Genomic DNA, 20,439 nt, shown 5'->3' with positions numbered 1-20,439 from the left:
AGACCCAAAAAATGCCTATTAGGTATATTAGAGGATGATATGGAATTTAACCCAATTTCAATAGGGATTTCACATACAGTTATATGAAAAAGTTTCGGCACCCCAATTAATCTTAAGCTTAATGTTTTATAAAAATTGGTGTTTTTGCAACAGCTATTTCAGTTTGATATATGTAATAACTGTTGGACACAGTAATGTTTCTGCCTTGAAATGAGGTTTATTGTACTAACAGATAATGTGCAATCTGCATTCAAACAAAATTTGACAGGTGCATAAGTATGGGCACCCTTATCATTTTCTTGTTTTAAATACTCCTACCTACTTTTTACTGACTTACTAAAGCACTTTTTTTGGTTTTGTAACCTCATTGAGCTTTGAACTTCATAGCCAGGTGTATGCAATCATGAGAAAAGCTATTTAAAAGTGGCCACTTGCAAGTTGTTCTCCTGTTTGAATCTCCTCTGAAGAGTGGCATCATGGGCTCCTCAAAACAACTGTCAAATGATCTGAAAACAAAGATTATTCAACATAGTTGTTCAGGGGAAGGATACAAAAAGCTGTCTCAGAAATTTAACCTGTCAGTTTCCACTGTGAGGAACATAGTAAGGAAATGGAAGAACACAGGGACAGTTCTTGTTAAGACCAGAAGTGGCAGGCCAAGAAAAACATCAGAAAGGCAGAGAAGAAGAATGGTGAGATCAGTCAAGGACAATCCTCAGACCACCTCCAGAGAGCTGCAGCATCAACTTGCTGCAGATGGTGTCACTGTGCATCAGTCAACTATACAATGCACTTTGCACAAGGAGAAGCTGTATGGGAGAGTGATACGAAAGAAGCCGTTTCTGCAAGCACGCCACAAACAGTCGGCTGAGGTATGCAAAAGCACATTTGGAGAAGCCAATTTCTTTTTGGAAGAAGGTCCTGTGGACTGATGAAACCAAGATTGAGTTGTTTGGTCATACAAAAAGGCGTTATGCATGGCGGCAAAAAAACACAGCATTCCAAGAAAAACACTTGCTACCCACAGTAAAATTTGGTGGAGGTTCCATCATGCTTTGGGGCTGTGTGGCCAATGCCGGCACCGGGAATCTTGTTAAAGTTGAGGGACGCATGGATTCCACTCAGTATCAGCAGATTCTTGACAATAATGTTCAAGAATCAGTGACAAAGTTGAAGTTATGCAGGGGATGGATCTTTCAGCAAGACAATGATCCAAAACACCGCTTCAAATCTACTCAGGCATTCATGCAGAGGAACAATTACAATGTTCTGGAATGGCCATCCCAGTCCCCAGACCAGAATATCATTGAACATCTGTGGAATCATTTGAAGAGGGCTGTCCAAGCTCAGCGACCATCAAACTTAACTGAACTGGAATTGTTTTGTAAAGAGGAATGGTCAAAAATACCTTCATCCAGGATACAGGAAGCGACTAGAGGCTGTTATTTTTGCAAAAGCAGGATCTACTAAATATTAATGTCACTTTTCTGGTGAGGTGCCCATACTTATGCACCTGTCAAATTTTGTTTGAATGCAGATTGCACATTTTCTGTTAGTACAATAAACCTCATTTCAAGGCAGAAACATTACTGTGTCCAACAGTTATTACATATATCAAACTGAAATAGCTGTTGCAAAAACACCAATTTTTATAAAACATTAAGTTTAAGATTAATAGGGGTGCCCAAACTTTTTCATATAACTGTATTTTATTTCAAGCAAGGAAACATATTGCATCCAAATGGATTAACCCCTCACCTCCAGAAATTAGTGAACTTAAAAGTAGGATAAATAATATTATCAGATTAGAAAAAGGGGTATGTAAAAAACAAAACTGAATGAATAAATTTGAGAAAATATAGGGCTTATGGTTGGATAAACCTGGAATGCCATCAAGGGGGTTATTGTTGGAGAGACAATTTGACTTATAGGGGAAGGGGGGTATTGGCGAGGTCTAATATTTCATTGTAATGTGTATTGGAATTCCTTAACATGTGGTATGGGTAATATAGCACACCTATATGTGTATAGGATTATAATGTTTATTACAATATTATGGTTATATAAGAGATTTCAAGAATGTGGAATGTTAATTGTAAGATATAGTAATTGCAAGTTATCAGACGGTAATGGGCAAGCTGAAAGGATATATAGGAGAGATGCATGTATGTCATCCCTATGGTATGTTATTTTATTTCATTATTGTATGTACTGGTTTCTTGTTTTGTCCAAAAAAAAAACTAATGAAAAAATCTCAAAAATGTATTGGATTAAAAAGAAAAAAGATTACAAAAAAGGCTTCTCCCCTGTGTGAGTTCTTTGGTGACTAACAAGATTCCATTTCAGGCTAAAACTTTTTCCACATTCGGAACAGGCAAAAGGCTTCTCCCCTGTGTGGCTTCTCTGGTGGATAACCAAATCTGATTTCTGGCTAAAACATTTCCCACATTCTGAACAGGAAAAAGGCTTCTCCCCTGTGTGAATTCTGTTGTGCTTAACCAAATTTGATTTATAGTTAAAACATTTCCCACATTCTGAACATGAAAAAGGCTTCTCCCCTGTGTGGGTTCTCTTGTGGCAATCAAGAATCGTTTTACGATCAAAACATTTCCCACATTCGGAACATGAAAAAGGCTTCTCCCCTGTGTGAGTTCTCTGATGCCTAATCAAAACTGATTTAACGTTAAAACATTTCCCACATTCTGGACATGAAAAAGGCTTCTCCCCTGTGTGACTTCTCTGGTGTTTAACCAAAGCTGATTTCAGGTTAAAACATTTCCCACATTCTGGACATGAAAAAGGCTTCTCCCCTGTGTGAGTTCTCTGATGCCTAATCAAAACTGATTTTTGGTTAAAACATTTCCCACATTCTGAACAAGAAAAAGGCTTCTCCCCTGTGTGAGTTCTCTTGTGGCAATCAAGAATCATTTTACGATTAAAACATTTCCCACATTCTGAACATGAAAAAGGCTTCTCTCCTGTGTGAGTTCTTTGGTGTTTATTAAGATGTTCCTTCTGGTTAAAACATTTCCCACATTCTGAACATGAATAGGGCTTCTCCCCTGTGTGGGTTTTCTGGTGGTTATCAAGATGCGCTTTCTGGTTAAAACATTTCCCACATTCTGAACATGAAAAAGGCTTCTCCCCTGTGTGAGTTCTTTGGTGACGAACAAGATCTGATTTCCGGTTACAACATTTCCCACATTCTGAACATGAAAATGAATTCTCACCTGTGTGAGTAGTCTGGTGATTAACAAAAAATGATTTCTGGTTAAAACATTTTCCACATTTGGAATAAAAAAATCTATTGTCCGCTCTGTGTATTTTTTGATGTTTAACAATAGACTTTTCGAGGGTAAAACTATTTCCATTTTCTGAACGTGAAAATGATTTCTTTGCTATAGGAGCAGTTCGTTTTTTAATGCTTATTTTATTTTGATTTTCCTTAGTAGTCGGTAATGAATCAGAAGACAGGACCTGTTTCATAGAATTAGATGATAGATCTTTGCTGTGAAGGGATGATGGTATATCTGGAGTAATGGCATTCACTTCAATTGTATCCTGTGGGATCTCAAGATCGTCAGATTTAAAAACCCCTTGTCCCTCTGATCTCCTGGTACAGTCATCTGCCAAGAAAAAAAAACATTATTAATTTTGAATAAAATATCCTTGAAATTTATATTTTTGAACATTTCTTCTTAAAATGTCTAAACAAACACATCCCTGGGCTACATGCTAATCCAGGAAAATGAAGAGATATATGCTCAAGTTTAAAAATCTATTTTATTAGACACAAATCTAAAAAATAGAGGAATATTTTAAATATTCCTCTATTTTTTAGATTTGTGTCTCATAAAATTGATTTTTAAACTTGAGCATATATCTCTTAATTTAGATTGATTTAGAAGTGGTATGCAATCTTTATTTATTTTTCTATGGGATTCTTGTGTTAATTGTACTTAAAATGTCTGTAGAAATGGGAAGTTATTGACAGAATGACCGTTCACAGTCTAATAGAAAACCTCATAGGATGAACCAGTGGATCGTGGTGTTCAACTGTTTGTTCATTCTGCCTCAAATATACGGAAGAAGCAGCCATCAAACAATGTTATGTAAGCAAAAATGATACCAATAAAAACTTCTACTCATCCCACAAAAAACAAGTCCCCACTCAGGTCCATCATCTGTCAGTGGAAAAACAGAGGTTTCCACATTATTAGTGGCTCAAAGGCTCTTTACAAGCAACATGGCTTCCATAAACCAATCCAGCAATATCCGCTCTTTCGAAGTCGAATCTCCCCCTCGCTTCTGCGCCCAAACCACATTTAGCATACATGTATTTGGCATTACTATAGTGAGAAGAACCCAATTAATTTACGGTGTGGGTTTCCTGGAGCACAATCTGGACACTATGTGTTGGGTAAAAAAATGGCCAATGTGCAATTTTTACTCTCCAACATCCACTGCGTGCTAATTTTCAGAAAGTGCCTGTGGGGTCAAAATAATCAAAACTCCTATAGATTAATTCACTGAGGGTTATAATTTCCAAAATGAAGTCACTTTATGGGGATTTCTACTGCTCTGGTTTTCTGACATTTTGTCATATTAGGGCTTCTGTAAATGGTGTGTCCCATCTCCTCTGGGATCTGCTCCTGCGACATCTGCTTCTGTCACCAGGAGCCGCCTTATTCATCCTGCAGGAGGCGCTGGTGATGGAGGAGACGTCGGAACCAGAAGCTCTGGGTGGCGCAGGCTCTGTCCAGCCATTAGAATTCGGGTGCCTGTGACCAGTAGTACCATCCAGTCTGGCAGTATGGGTGTGTGTGCTGTCCAGCTGGAGTAATCCGTTCCCTACTTCAGCCACTTGGAAAGCACCGCACCCTACTAAAGCTGGAAGCATATTGCCGGAAGCGGCCAGATCCAGCCTTGTTCTCCTCTGGGTCAGTCCTCTGTGCTCAGCTCCCGGATTGAGTATTTGTTTCCTGTTGTGACCTCGGCCCGTTTACGGTCTTCTTTTGTGTCTTCTGATTTTGTATTTTCTCTGCCCTCCTGGTTCTGACCCAACTACCTGACTATTGTTCTTCCCATCTCACACCACAGAACAGCAGGTAACACCGTGGCCCAAGCCTAGGGGTCTCTGTGTAAGTCCAGATCCATGTCGAGGGGTTAAATAAGTGATGAGCAAGGCAATCCCAGGGATCTGGAAAATGGAGTAGATAGTGACAAGCCTGTTCGTCGTGGTAGCCATCTTTTGAGCTGCCAATTGACCATGAACAGCTCCCCCAATACATTGTGTCTGCACACTATCCCAGCAAGATCTGCATTCAAATAGCTAAATGTCGCTCCTTCCCTTCTTAACCTGCCATGTGCCAGACAGTAGTGTACAATCGTATGTAGGGGATTGTAGGATTCAAGGAAAATAATTTGTAAGGTCCATTTGTTTCCTATTATCCTTTGTGAAGAATCTCAAAGTTATCACCACATAAAATGACATGTTAGATTAGAAAAATGGGCCTGATTAACAACACAAAACTGGCTGCAGGAAGGGGTTAAATCAGAGTATTTTGGGCACTAACTACTATAGTCAAAAACTATGACTATAGACAATAACATCTACTGAAATGATCAAACTCAACAGTCTCCATCAGTAATAAATGAGTAACTAGTGGTGAAACCTCTCTGGGGTAATTAGAGTATGGGGCTCGGTGGCTCTTAGCAATCTAAACTATCGTAAGGGCCAATATTTTCTATCAGATGAGTTTCAAGAAGAAATATTAGACATTCAAAGAGAACTTTTTATAATACTGCAGAGATGAGGTGTCTTAAATTTAGATCTCGGACATTTGGAAAAAGCAATGGAGATCTTTTTTCAAAGACTACCAGGGAGTTAGAGTCTCACCTGTAAAAAAACATTTTTTTTCTATGTTAGATCCCCAACAACAAAATATGTTTGGGGGGAGACCTCCAACACTAAACTGGAGTTCAGAGAAAGTATTATCGCCCCCATTTCAGGAGAGATTGTGCAATAATCTGAATTCCTTAGGATGAAAATGACGCGCCCCCTGGGCCAGTGCTGTTTGGGGATTACTCGGAGCCGGATCAGATGGGGGTTGTAGTCTCCGAGTGGCGGTGACCCGGTCCGTGCCCAGGGTGTCAAGCTCAGTGTGTGGCAGTCCTTATAGATGTTACTAGATGTTCTTTTATGTCGACTACGCCACCCGTTGAATTGCGGTCAATACGGCCGCCGCTGCAGCAGGGTCCGCTGAGGCTGGTGATGTGTGTGCAGCTCAGATAGTATAACCCCCAACGGGAGGGGTATAGCCTCAGGGGGTCAGGTGTAGAGGATGGTGGTTGTGGAGGTGCAGGGAGGATGGTAATGAGACTCAGAGTCGGGCTGTGCAGTTCAGGGTCTTTACTTACTGCTGTTGTTCTGGTCACTCCGGCCTTGAGTGACCGCCCGAGCCGTGCTGCGTCCACCAGGTCCTGGACTCGGCCAACTCCCAAGTAATTCTGGAGCGTGATCCTGAGCTCCCTTTCTGACGTTCCTTCTCTCTGGCCTTCCCCACCAGGGATCCACCTAAGTCCGGCTCCCTCGGGCCTCTTGTTGGTAAACCCTTGTCTCTGGGTTCCCTGACCCTATTCTTGGTCTGCCTTCCGGGTGGATTTAGTGGGTGGTCGTGGCAGATCCTGCCCACGACCTCCGGTCTCTGGCTGAGGATTAGTGCCCTCCACCAGCTTGGGATCCGGTACCCTTGTGCCAACTCTTCACCCGCTGATCTAATCTTGGGTTCTTGGAGTTCTCTCTTCTCCCCCTCTGGGTCCTTCTTTCTCCTCTCTCTCTCTCTTGGCCTTGGAGCTGCTCTTCTCCTCTGCTCTCTTCCTCTGACTCTGCACAAAGACCCTGATCTAAGATGGTTCCCACCTTATATACTCCCTCTATGTGTGAGCTCAGGTGACCAGCACCCAATGAGCTCCTAGCTTTACCCAGACTGCTCCCCCTATCTGCCCCTACACTACTGGGATGTTCCACCCCCCTCCCACTCCAGCCAAGGACAGACACTGTCAGTGGGAGTACCATTGGTCTGTCCCCCGGAAATGGGATGTGTGTAGTGCATGCAGCCTACTGAGCTCAGTTCCACACTCCATCCTTACCCGGGAGTGGAATACCACACCTCTGGCTTGAGGTGTAATACCCCTGTAGCAGCCGAATCCTCAGGGTGCTACATTCCCCCCTGGTAAATCACAGCACGTCCTCGGGCTGTAAGATACAAAAACATCCAAAACATACAATTATTTTTCATAAACATATAAACATATAAAACATCATATATATCATCAGCAGCAATAAACGCTTCATATAAAACTTTTCATAAATAACATTCTTGTAAACACTCTTGCTCCTCCGGCCACGGTGCAACTTGTGACCGGGAAAAGCGCGACAGTCTCTTAAAGAAAATGGTTTCCTATAAAACCGGTAGGGGGCGCCTTAGGAAGCGCAACTATATACAAGGGGAGGTATGGCCGCTCTCAGTCCTCGGCCAGGTAATGGGAATAGGGACACATGGTTTAACAGTTCACTCTTGTCCCAACGGGGACTTATTTAAAGCAGCAACAGTTCTTGGTACCCCGACGGGCAACTTTATACAGTCTCTCTCTACCGTACTTCAACGACAGCGTCCTCCTGCTCTTTCTTGTTGGTTGGTTTCAGTTTCAGACCCGTCCGGGTCCTCTTGCTCCTCCTCACACCGCAGCTCCTCCTCCGTCAGGCGATGCACATGGAGGGCGTAGGGTCCTTTGGCACACTTGTGCCGGGTGAAGGTGACCTCGTCCCCTACATACAGGTCACGACCTCTGTGTCCCTCCGGCAGATGGCTTTCTACGTCTCTGCGGGTTACAAAGACGTCGCCGGGGGTATGATGGTCTCTAATGAAGCTCCACCCATGCTGCATGTTGAATTTTATTACAGTCCCGGTGGAAGGGGGACCATGAGCTGCACGGGGGTTCCTCCTGGTCCGGCTCTTCTGCTCCGCGCTCCTTATCTGTGCTTGCTGTTCCCGGACCCGCCTCTCTCTCCGCTCCTTCTCGAAGACCTCGAGCTGCTGGCGGCAGCACTCTGCACGCTCCGCTGCGGCCGCCCTAGTCTCCTGAGTGAACCCCATGAGGTCTCCTCCGGTGGGGTCCCACTCAAACTGTGCCTCCTCCAGCGGGGGCGAGGTCCTCTTTACAGGCTTCGGAGCCGGAATCAGGGGCTCGCACATGGGCCTTGCTCTCTGGAGTTCCAGCTGAATGTACTCCTGGGGCCATACAAAGGGCTGCCCATCCGGGCACATATGCTGGGCGAATAGATCTTCACCCAGGTGCGGCACTCGAGATGTTGAGGGCGCGTTGATGGTAGCGGCGCCCGGGTTGACCAGGCCTTGCGACCAGGCTTGGGGCACCCTAAAGGCAAAGGGCACCGTAAGAACGGCGGCGCCCTGGGTTACTCGGCCCTGCGACCAGGCCGGTGGCTCCGCGGAGGTAGGGGGCGCTGTTGGAATAGCGGTGCCCGGGGGTACTAGGCCTTGCGACCAGGCTGATGGTATTTCCTGCTTGGCCACGCTCGAGGTCGAGGCGTGTGACGTCACAGGGGTCGCGGCCGCGGTTTCCGGTTGAGGCCTAGTCGGCGGCGGTGACGATGCAGCGACGGGCACGGCAGGGGGAACTTCGGGCTCTGCGACGGGGAGCTGGGGCAGGCACGCGGTTTCCCGGCTCGGGGTAGAGACGTCCCCTTTACCTGCCTCCGTCCGTTCGGCTCCCTTCTCGGCGCCGTCTCCGGCCTTGAGTCCTCCTGCACCATCCTCAGAGGCGGTCTGTCTCCTCGTCTCGGGTGGCGTGCTCCGCTGACGGGTTTCGGTCTGCTGGGCCATCTCTCGGCTCCACTCCGCCAACGTCTCTCGCTGCACCTGGGCCATCCTCCGTGCGAGGCTCTCCAGCGCAGTCTGTGCACACTCCCGGTCTCGGGGGAGCTGTGCCAGGACCTCCACTAGGCCTAGTGGGGTTGTGGCTTGTAGCAGGCTCCTGACCACTGGGTCGGTGCTGCCTGACTCTCCCTCCATCTCCGGGTAGGCTCTCTCTGGACTCCTCTCCAGACTTCTTGTCTCCGGGTGCGCTCTCTCCAGACTGCTCCAGGCGACACCCATCTTCGTTCTCTTGTTCTGTCTCCGCCCACATTGAGGGTGGTCCCGGGGCAACTTTGTGATTGTCAGTTCCAGGGGCAGTTCTCTCACGCTGATGGACATCTCCAGCATCACAGTCTCTGTTGGTGGGCGCGGTTTCCGCTTTTGGCGCCATTCTTCGACCTGGCCCACGATAGGAGGTGGCCTCTTGCCACCCTCTGGCACGCCCATAATGGCGTCCGCTCTTCCAAGGCGGGAAATCTTTGGAAATGGCGGGAATCGTCTCCCAGTGGCGGGAAACTCCATGGATGGCGGGAAAAAGCTGCAAATGGCGGACAACCGGCGGGAAACGACCTGTGATGGGGTCCGTTGGCGGGGACCCTCCGGAACCGGCGGGAGACTTCTTTTTAAGGTAACGGTGAACTTTTCTTCAGGCACGCAGTACCCGGTTGTTGCGGGCACGTTATCCTGCCGACTACGCCAAAGTTGACGCGCCCCCTGGGCCAGTGTTGTTTGGGGGATACCCGGATCCGGATCAGATGGGGGTTGTAGTCTCCGAGTGGCGGTGACCCGGTCCGTGCCCAGGGTGTCAAGCTCAGTGTGTGGCAGTCCTTATAGATGTTACTAGATGTTCTTTTATGTCGACTACGCCACCCGTTGAATTGCGGTCAATACGGCCGCCGCTGCAGCAGGGTCCGCTGAGGCTGGTGATGTGTGTGCAGCTCAGATAGTATAACCCCCAACGGGAGGGGTATAGCCTCAGGGGGTCAGGTGTAGAGGATGGTGGTTGTGGAGGTGCAGGGAGGATGGTAATGAGACTCAGAGTCGGGCTGTGCAGTTCAGGGTCTTTACTTACTGCTGTTGTTCTGGTCACTCCGGCCTTGAGTGACCGCCCGAGCCGTGCTGCGTCCACCAGGTCCTGGACTCGGCCAACTCCCAAGTAATTCTGGAGCGTGATCCTGAGCTCCCTTTCTGACGTTCCTTCTCTCTGGCCTTCCCCACCAGGGATCCACCTAAGTCCGGCTCCCTCGGGCCTCTTGTTGGTAAACCCTTGTCTCTGGGTTCCCTGACCCTATTCTTGGTCTGCCTTCCGGGTGGATTTAGTGGGTGGTCGTGGCAGATCCTGCCCACGACCTCCGGTCTCTGGCTGAGGATTAGTGCCCTCCACCAGCTTGGGATCCGGTACCCTTGTGCCAACTCTTCACCCGCTGATCTAATCTTGGGTTCTTGGAGTTCTCTCTTCTCCCCCTCTGGGTCCTTCTTTCTCCTCTCTCTCTCTCTTGGCCTTGGAGCTGCTCTTCTCCTCTGCTCTCTTCCTCTGACTCTGCACAAAGACCCTGATCTAAGATGGTTCCCACCTTATATACTCCCTCTATGTGTGAGCTCAGGTGACCAGCACCCAATGAGCTCCTAGCTTTACCCAGACTGCTCCCCCTATCTGCCCCTACACTACTGGGATGTTCCACCCCCCTCCCACTCCAGCCAAGGACAGACACTGTCGTACCTGCACATTTCTCTAGTGGGAGTACCATTGGTCTGTCCCCCGGAAATGGGATGTGTGTAGTGCATGCAGCCTACTGAGCTCAGTTCCACACTCCATCCTTACCCGGGAGTGGAATACCACACCTCTGGCTTGAGGTGTAATACCCCTGTAGCAGCCGAATCCTCAGGGTGCTACAAAAACATAATGGAATTCATGACGTGGAGTGAAACCATGAAACCAGGGCTCGAGCCATGCCAACACATCTCCTGCAGGCGTGAATAAATGTATATTACAGCCATCAGCCACGCACAGCTTAGAGATATATCATGGCACAGGAGTAGTTTTTCTGTATAGTTTATCACAATCCTTATAATATAGTTAATAATTATAGGCCGTGTGTATTTAGTCCTGTCTATTACCTGGTGATATGATGGGCTGGGGAACCTCCATCATGACGTCCTTGTATAGATCTTTGTGTCCTTCTAAATACTCCCACTCCTCCATGGAAAAATAGACTGCGACATCCTGACATCTTATAGGAACCTGAAACATACAATGATACCGTCATCCCCCCGATCCCTCCATAACGTTATTGTATAATGTCCCAGCATTCCCAGCAGTGTCACCTCTCCAGTCAGCAGCTCAATCATCTTGTAGGTGAGTTCTAGGATCTTCTGGTCATTGATGTCCTCATGTATCAGGAGGTGAGGTGGAGGCCCTGTGATTGGGCTCAGGGGTCTTCTCCATCCCTCAGACACAGGGTCCTGACAGCGCTCACTAGAAGTCTTCTTCACTACTGTGTAATCCTGGTTATGGAGATAAACATTAATAATTCTCACTACAGACATTTCCAGAGTCCTCACCTCTCCAGTTCTGTCCATCTGTTATTCCCATAGATAAGAATGATGTAATGTGACGTCATCAGAATCTCTCACCTCTCCAGTAAGCCGGAAGAGGATCTCTAGGGTGAGGTGTAATATCCTCTCCGCCATCTTGTCTGTGTCCATATCCATCTTTGATGGGTAATTCTGAAAAATTCTCTTATATAGAAGATCTTCACTGAGAGGATCCGATATTGTAGAGACCTGAATGAGAAGATGATGAGCAGATGTAACATCATAAAAATCCTGTGTAATAATACAATTACTGGAGATAATAAGGGAAACATATGAGATTTATTATTTTACAGTAGTTTTCTTCTTTACATCTAGTAATAAAACCTATATATTTTAGACCACAGACAACAAGCAATTTCTTCCTTGGAGTCTGCAGCTGAATACGTTTCTCATAGACTCATCTTCCTTATTTGTTAATTCTCGTCTCATTTACCGACACTGGAATCGGCATTAGCAATACTGCAGGAGATATTCATTACACGTGACATAAGAAATAACTACTTCATGAGGAGGACGAAATCTTCATCTTCTACTACGGCTCTAGAAACGTATTTGGCCAGAGTCCGTCGCTGACTACATCACCACCGGTCGTCTATATGAATGTTTCCCGTCTTTCCTGGAGTGTAATCTTCTATCATGTTAGATCTCATGTCTCATTCACACATAGAAGTTTGAGGCATTTAGAAAACCTTTTTTGTTTTCACAAACACCTCGAACAGAAATTATTAGATACCAAAGTCTCCATGTATAGTGTATTATGGGGTTTATTTCTGGCCTTAGGCTTTCCTATATTGCAAGAAAAACACCGGAAAAAAGCAGATATTAAAATGTTTCAAAAGAAAATTGGTACCAACAATTCTTGTAAAAAGAAAAAAACATGCAAAAATAAATGTTCTTATTTTTAATACGTTAAACATTTAAGAAAAACAAAAAACCTCTTTTGGGCATCAGAACATAGATGTACACCGCAGGGATGGCACAGGTGCGGCTGCAACAAAAACCCTGGCAGTTTACCCACTTGCTGCTGACAGAAACAAACATGGCATCTATGAAGGTTTGGTAGAGTTTTGCTGAATGTCCCTCCTCCCCCAAGCTCTTGATAATATGGGGCCTCCTAGTTACAACGATACATAAATGCCTAATAATGGTGCCTGGGCCTGCAACTTACAAAAGTCTATTAGACCGGGCCAGAGGCAGCATTCAATAATCTTTTAACGACCCCATACACATCAGACTAAAGGTGCATGAAAGCACTGATTTTTTGGGGGGATTGGTCGACTATATAATGTATTTGGGGACCTCCCAACAGATGAACTCAGGCCAGAGAAGGATCTGGCATCCTGAATCTCAGAAGCTAATCTGTTTGTTCTTCCTGTAGATAATCCTCCCCTAGAGGAGTCAGGAGGTGACTCTCATACAGACCACAGGAAAGCTGGAATATTTGTGTGTATGGGGGAGTCGGGAGAGATAACCGTCTGCCAAATGACCGTTCAGCCAACACTTATCTCATGTTTATGGGGCCGTTACTATTGCACTGACAGGCAGTGATAATACACGGCACTACAGTAGTACTGTGCATCACCGGAGCCTTCAGAGACTTGTATGTTGTATGATCGCACTATTGTGAGTTGTTTAAAAAAGTTTAAAAAAAAAGTTTAACATGAAAAAATATCACAGTTTTAGCAACAAGAAACATCCGTCACTATAGGTACAATAGAGTCACTGCACAATACTGGTTAAGTCACGTCCATAACAACTTTACTATACTCTATTATCCTATAGACATCCTATACACAGTGGAGTAGACTTAAATCACAGATCACAATGGTCTCCCCACTCACCGGTGGCTGTCCCTCAGAAGCCCTAGATAACCCTGATAGATAGATAGAGATATATATATATATATATATATATAATAGTGTTGAGCGAGCATGCTCGACACTGCTCGGTACTCGCCCGAGCATCTCACTACTCGGGATGTTCGGCGAGCACCAAGCATTTCCGGGTTACTCGGGCGGGAGCTCGGGTCTCCGCCCAGCATGTTTGGTGCTCTTTACAGAGCCAATGAACATGCAGGGATTGCCAGACAGTCACTGCAATGCCGCAGCCATGTTGTTTGTGGGCATTACAGTGATTGGCTGGCCGCACAGCGTCACCTCGAGTATTTAAAACCGGGCGCCGCCATCTTGGACACAGTCGCCCGGGATCAGACAGTGTAGGGTCAATGCTGCTGAGTTAGGGAGAGATATATAGTGCAAAATAGGTAGTGTAGGGTCTCTAAAGCCTGCCAAATCAAACAAACAGTCCTTCTCAGGACTAATATCCATCCCAGATATCAGGCAGGCAGGCTGTATAGGAGACGCACTGGTTATACCAACAAACGCTGCATTACAGTCCTGTGTGCTCCTGCTGGTCAAATTGCTAGACTTATCCCCAGGTCTCAGGGGCCAGGAAAAATCCTTTTTTTTTCATCTAAATCCTTTTTTTTTTTCCTCAGTCAAACTGTACAAATACCCGTCTTATTAACCTTTTAGTATTCCCCCCCCCCAAAAAAAAAAGATAAAATTGAGTGTGTCTGTGACTGTTCAGACACAAATATATCTGTTTAAAAGAGTCTGGTGTAGGCCAGATAACTAGAACTGTGTTTTTCGTCTTCCACGGTTCAAATCTGGGTGTAATCCACCTTTTTGCATAAAAAAAACATTTTGAGTGTCTCGCTGACTGTTCAGACACAAATATAATTGTACGATAATATACGATTAGCATATAATTTAATGGGTAACTAAGTGTTTAAGTGTCTATAACTAGAAAACCTACATGTATGACATAAACTAGATATGTTTAAAAATAACATTTATTATTGAATAAATATACTAAAAACCACATACTATGGGTAAAGCAGGGAAAGGAAACACATGGGGAGAAAAAAAAAAGTTTTTCCATCTTATGGTAAAGATGACCCAGAGTTCTCCTCACAATGGGAGGAGATCTGCAATGCCTGCTCAAATAAGTTTCTTGGTGGTCTTATTAAGAAAAATGGCACCACACTAGCTGAGACCGACCAAGAAATTAATTCATTACAGGATAAACTCAAATCCCTCATCTTAAAGTATGATTGGGATAAATTTTATAGTGATATGGAAGAAAATTTCTCCTCCTGGGAAAAACAGATTAAAATTACTAAATCATCCAAATACCAACGAGACTGTCAAGACAAGGAAAACAATAGAATCTATAAATGGAAATACCCACAGCCCACTCGGGGTGAACGGAGAACCTCTGCATCTTCTTCCTTATCCACTGATAGTGAATCAACTGGTATATCTACTATAAGAACAAACTATAACACCAGGTTGGGCCAAAAAACCATGGGCTCTAAGAAAACTAAAATCAGCGATTTTCATCAGGATGACTCTGACATCGCATCTTCCTCATTGAAGATAATTAACCTTTCTTAGCATGTACTAACTAAAGCACAGAATAATGTTCTCTGCAAAGGACTCTCTTTTTCACCAACAACAGGCTTTGACTATTTTACAGCACTAAAAGACCTTCACTTATTTGCCCGAAAATAAATTTTTAAAAAAGTGTTTCATAGATCTGCTGACACGGTTTTGTTTCCTACTTTAGAGGAACAAGAAGCGGTGAACATACTTCAGAGTCTTCTTGATGAACAAGAATCTATTCACACCAGTAAGTTGCCTGCATCTATTATTCCCAAATCCCAACGTTTCCCACCCCTGTCTATGTATCCTAATATAGAAGTATTTGTTCGTCTTGTGGATGAGGAATTTAAAAAGATCTCCTCCTCTTTACCATACGATAATAGCAACAGACAAGAAGCCATTGATGACCTCAAAAAACTACAGGACGTCATCATAAAACCTTCAGACAAGGGTGGGAACGTTGTGTTATGGCCTACTCCCATGTATATACGGGAAGCTAAAAAACAACTTAACGATGGTAAAACATATAAAAAACTTACTTTTAATCCCTTATCCAAATACCAGGTTGAATTACGATCTATTTTGGATGAAGCAGAAACTAATGGTATACTGACAAAGAAGGAATGTGACTATCTATTCTACAAAGACCCTCGTATTTCTACGTTCTACCTAATCCCCAAAATTCACAAGGATACGACCAATCCTCCAGGTAGGCCCATTGTCTCAGGGGTGGGAAACTTCTGTGAACCCACATGTAGATTTATTGACCATTTGCTACGTCCACTGGTTCAAATACTCCCCTCTTTTATTCAGGATACAACCAACTTTTTAAAAAAGATGGACGGTATTAATGTGGACAATGATGTCTTGATGGTGACATGTGATGTTGAGTCACTTTACACCTCAATAGACCATGAAGACGGTCTTAGGGCAGTGGAGGTCTTTCTGGCGATGTCTGATTATGATAAAAATTTGAGAACATTAATCATGCAACTACTTCGTTTTGTATTGAGTCACAACTTCTTTCTTTTCCAAGACTCTTTCTTCCTGCAGCTCCGGTGTACCGCTATGGGGGCGGCATGCGCCCCATCCTATGCTAATTTATTCCTGGGGCTGTGGGAAAGAGAGATATTGATGACCAACCCATCACCATTGTCCAATAATATTTTATATTGGGGTAGATATATTGATGACATATTCTTTCTATGGCAGGATTCCATGGAAGATGTTACATCGTTCATCAATCTACTCAATGTAAATGATCGCAATATAAAACTCACATTTAAAACAGGAAGAGAGAAAATTGTATATCTGGACGTTACATTAGAAATCGATTCTAACGGTTTCATCCAAACAGATGTCCATCGAAAACCCACCGCTGCCAACACTCTACTTCACGCACAATCATCACATCCTAAAAATCTTATCAAAAGTATCCTCACTGGACAGTTTTTAAGAATGCACTGCATCTGCTCCAATGATTCAAAATTTGAAAAACAAGGATCCCGGTCACAGGGGTTAGCACATACTCAGCTACTTTGCACAAGCTTTAATATTGCACACCATGTTCATTTATTTTTACTGCAGTATTTTATATTTATTGTTATGAGTTTGCACAATTGGTACTATGCACTTTATTGCTGCACTCCTTTTTCAATATATGCAGTATATTTCTGTGGAGTATGGTTCTCATGATTTGCACTTTATGCATGTAATTCAATGATAGCCGTAATCTACCCTTGTGACTTTTTTTTTCTCCCCATGTGTTTCCTTTCCCAGCTTTACCCATATTATGTGGTTTTTAGTATATTTATTCAATAATAAATGTTATTTTTAAACACAAATATAATTGTTTAAAAGATTCTGGTGTAGGCCAGATAACTAGAACTGTGTTTTTCCTGTTCCACGGTTCAAATCTGGGTGTAATCCACCTTTTTTGCATACAAAAAAAAACATTTTGAGTGTCTCGCTGACTGTTCAGACATAAATATATGTTAAAAAAGATTCTGGTGTAGGCCAGAGAACTAGAACTGTGGTTTTCCTCTTCCACTGTTCTAATCTACTTTTTATTACCCTTTTGCATTGATAGTGCGAGTGTAAGTTATTTTACTTCATTTACAATGGTCAAGGAGCGTGGCAAGGGACGTGGAACTGGACGTTCTTGTGATGGTGCGTGCAGAGGACGGGGCCGTGGCCAAGGTGAAAATGTGCCACAACCAACAGCCACATCTTCTCGCTCCCAGTTCTTGACTGAATTACTAGGGAAGCACACAACACCAGTATTGCGAACTGATCAGTGTGAACAGGTTATTAATTGGATAGCAGATAATACTTCCAGTCACCTGGGCACCACCACCTCCGGTCTGTCTTCCACATGGTCAAGTCTTAGTAGCCGTGAGTCTCGACCGCATACTCCTCCTCACCCTGATGCTCCTTCCTCCCACCATGCCAAGTGTCGTCAGACAGCAACTGATCCCACACTTGGACACTCTGAAGAGCTGTTCACTGGTCCATTTCCATATTTGGGCCCCTCGCCTGCTCTGCTTGAAGTGGTGGAAGAGGAGATCCCATGTAGCGATGGCCAAATATTTGAACAGCCACGGCCACAGGAAGGCGACGCTGGCAATTTGTCACAAGAGGTGGACGATGACTAGACACAATTGCCACAAAGTGAGGAGGAGGACCGTGGTGCGGAAGTGGAAGAGGTGGTGGATGATCTAGTAACTGACCCAATGTGGCAGGAGGACACGCAGAGCGAGGCCAGCAGCACACAGGGGTAGGGAGGCAGAGTACCCCAACAGGCAGAAAGAAGCAGTGTGGTGGCCGCAGACAGAAGGCGGGCAACAGTTCCCCGTAACACCAACACGTGGGACGTTGCCAGTACAACCGATAGGTTTTCCAGAGTCTGGAATTTTTTTAAAGACTCTGCTGATAGCCCCAAAAAGGCCATTTGTACCACCTACCATGCCACCATCAGCAGGGGTGACTAAACTACCAGCCTGACCACCACCAGCATGATCAGGCACATGTCAGCAAAGCACCCGACTTTGTGGGGCGAACCCCAGGGTCCACGACCAGTGTCAGCGGGTTTCACCATTGCTTCTTCCGCTGTTGTGAATGTAAGAGAACCCCCTGCTGTGCGTGCAAGGCAATCCCCTGTCCATACTGCATGCAAAGATGCCCCCTCCTCTCAGTCTTCACTTGTTATGGCTGTTTCTCAAGAAACAGCATCAAAATCCACGTCCCACCGCAGTATTCAATTGTCCATATCCCAGACCTTTGAACGAAAGCGCAAATTCGCAGCCAACGCCCCACAGGCCACAGTCCTAAATTTGCACATTTCATGACTGCTTGCATTGGAAATGCTGCCTTTTAGGCTGGTGGAGACGGAATCCTTCCGCAACCTTATGGCGGTGGCCGTCCCTCGGTACTCGGTCCCCAGCCGACACTATTTTGCCAAGTGTGCCATCCCCGCACTACACAAGCACGTGTCCCAAAACATCTGCCGTGCCCTCAACAACGCAGTTACTGGGAGAGTCCACCTGACAATGGACACGTGGACAAGTGCTTGTGGCCAGGGACGGTACATCTCCCTGACGGCACACTGGGTAAACATAGTGGAAGCCGGGACCCAGTCGGACCTTGGGACGGAATACATCCTCCCTACACCTATGTCAGTCAGAGTTGCCCCCACAGTGTACAGCTCCTGCGCATCATCCTCCTCCTCCTCCTCATGTTCAGCCTCCATCTCAGATATCACGACATCAGTTACAAGCTGGAAGCACTGCAGTACTGCCTCACCCAAGTGGCAACAGGCTGTGCTGAAACTCATAAGCTTAGGTGATAAACCTCACACTGCTTGTGAGTTGTGGACAGCTGTGAAAGAGCAGGCAGATCTGTGGCTGAGACCACTGAACCTACATCCAGGCATGGTCGTGTGTGACAATGGCGGCTCTGAGGTGAGGCAAGATCACACACGTACCATGCCTGGCTCATGTGCTTAACATCGTGGTTCAGCGATTTCTTAAATCGTAACCAGAGTTGCCAGATCTGCTGGTCAAAGTACGCCGCCTGTCAGCTCATTTTTGCAAGTCGGCTACAGCTTCCGCTACCCTTGCTGCGCTGCTGCAGCGTTTGCAGCTTCCAGCACACCGACTGGTGTGTGATGTCCCCACACGTTGGAACTCTACCCTCCACTTGTTGCAAAGAATTTGTGAGCAGAAGAGAGCAGTTGTGGAGTACCAGCTGCAACAAGGCCGTCGATATACAGGTCAGACTCCACACATAAAACCTCAGGAGTGGACCTGGATGTCTGACATATGTACCATCCTGACAAACTTTGAGGAGTCCACCAAGATGGTGAGTGGCGATGACGCCATCATTAGCGTCAGCATTCCACTTGTCTGTCTTTTGCAACGCTCTTTGCAGAGAATTAAAGAGGAGGCATTGCAGCCAGACTATGATGAGATGGATCAAGAAGCCGTAGCGGGCGATTTCACACAGCCCAGCCTCATCTCATCCCAAATTGCACTGGGGGACAATGAGGGAGAGGAGGAAGAACAGGAGCTGGTATCATGCGCTGTAGACGGTAGTACCTGTACAACTGTCATACCGTCGGTTCAGCGTGGGTGGCCTGTGGACAGGGGAGAGGAGGAGGAGGAGAGCATGGTCAGTCATCATCTTGGTGAGGACACAGAAGTCTTGCCCGTTACCAGTCTGGCACACACGGCTGACTTTATTTTACGCTGCCTTAACCATCACCCTCGCGTTGTCAAAATGTTGGGTGACAGTCATTACTGGTTGGTGACACTTTTAGACCCCCGCTGCAAGGAGAACATTCACTCTCTTATTCCTGAGGTGGAGAGGTCTACAAAAATGGGGCAGTACCAGAAAGCCCTTGCTGCAGAACTGTTAAAAAAATTCCCATCTGAACACGCTAGCGGCAGAGGTCACCGTTCATTGCCCAACCAAGGCGTACAGGCGAGAGAGATGCAACTCCAATCCAGCAGAGGCAGGGGAACACTGTCAACGTACTGGGACAGCTTTCTGAGACCCGCCCAGCTTACAGGCCCCGAAGCACGGGGTACTCTCACAAGGAGTGGAAAGCTTCAAAAGATAGTGAGGGAGTACCTTGCCGACCGTACCAGCGTCGTCCGTGATTCCTCTGTGCCTTTTAATTAGTGGGCATACAAGCTGGACACTTGGAATGAACTCGCTCTGTACGTCTTGGAGGTCCTGGCCTGCCCTGCCACTAGTGTGTTATCGGAGCGTGTTTTTAGTGTCGCTGGGGGAATTATAACTGATAAGCGCACTCACCTGTCAACTGACAATGCTGACAAGCTGACCCTTATCAAAATGAACAAGGGCTGGATTGGGCCAGATTTCTCATCATCAGCATGTTACAGCAGAGTAACAAAGTCAAATCCACTGTGTTATTTCGGGAGGTGTATTCCCGTACA

At 45.7% G+C, this 20,439-nt stretch overlaps 2 protein-coding genes across 4 annotated transcripts in view; one reads left to right on the top strand and one right to left on the bottom strand.

The window, feature by feature from the left end:
- Positions 1-1,682: 1,682 nt before the first annotated feature.
- LOC141271684 (uncharacterized) overlaps positions 1,683-20,439 on the bottom strand; it is a 241,179-nt gene continuing 222,422 nt past the window's right edge. For all 3 annotated transcript variants that reach the window (XM_073681728.1, XM_073681730.1, XM_073681729.1), the window contains exons 2-5: positions 11,574-11,723; positions 11,265-11,444; positions 11,058-11,181; positions 1,683-3,626 (exon numbers count right to left, since the gene is read on the bottom strand). In XM_073681728.1, the coding sequence (XP_073537829.1) occupies positions 2,287-3,626; positions 11,058-11,181; positions 11,265-11,444; positions 11,574-11,723 (1,794 nt within the window). In that variant the 3' untranslated portion in view covers positions 1,683-2,286. The remainder of the gene's footprint in view (positions 3,627-11,057; positions 11,182-11,264; positions 11,445-11,573; positions 11,724-20,439) is intronic.
- Positions 14,450-20,439, top strand: part of LOC141273837 (uncharacterized) — a 98,676-nt gene continuing 92,686 nt past the window's right edge. Inside the window, exons 1-3 of the mRNA XM_073686253.1 lie at positions 14,450-14,852; positions 15,165-15,689; positions 16,272-16,412. Of these exons, the coding sequence (XP_073542354.1) occupies positions 14,450-14,852; positions 15,165-15,689; positions 16,272-16,412 (1,069 nt within the window). The remainder of the gene's footprint in view (positions 14,853-15,164; positions 15,690-16,271; positions 16,413-20,439) is intronic.

This window comes from Phyllobates terribilis, unplaced genomic scaffold (assembly GCF_046119375.1).
Source record: "Phyllobates terribilis strain yellow unplaced genomic scaffold, ASM4611937v1 Scaffold_5__5_contigs__length_657084704, whole genome shotgun sequence".
NCBI classification, from domain to species: Eukaryota; Metazoa; Chordata; class Amphibia; order Anura; family Dendrobatidae; genus Phyllobates; species Phyllobates terribilis.
This window is presented reverse-complemented; position numbering and strand designations above follow the sequence as displayed.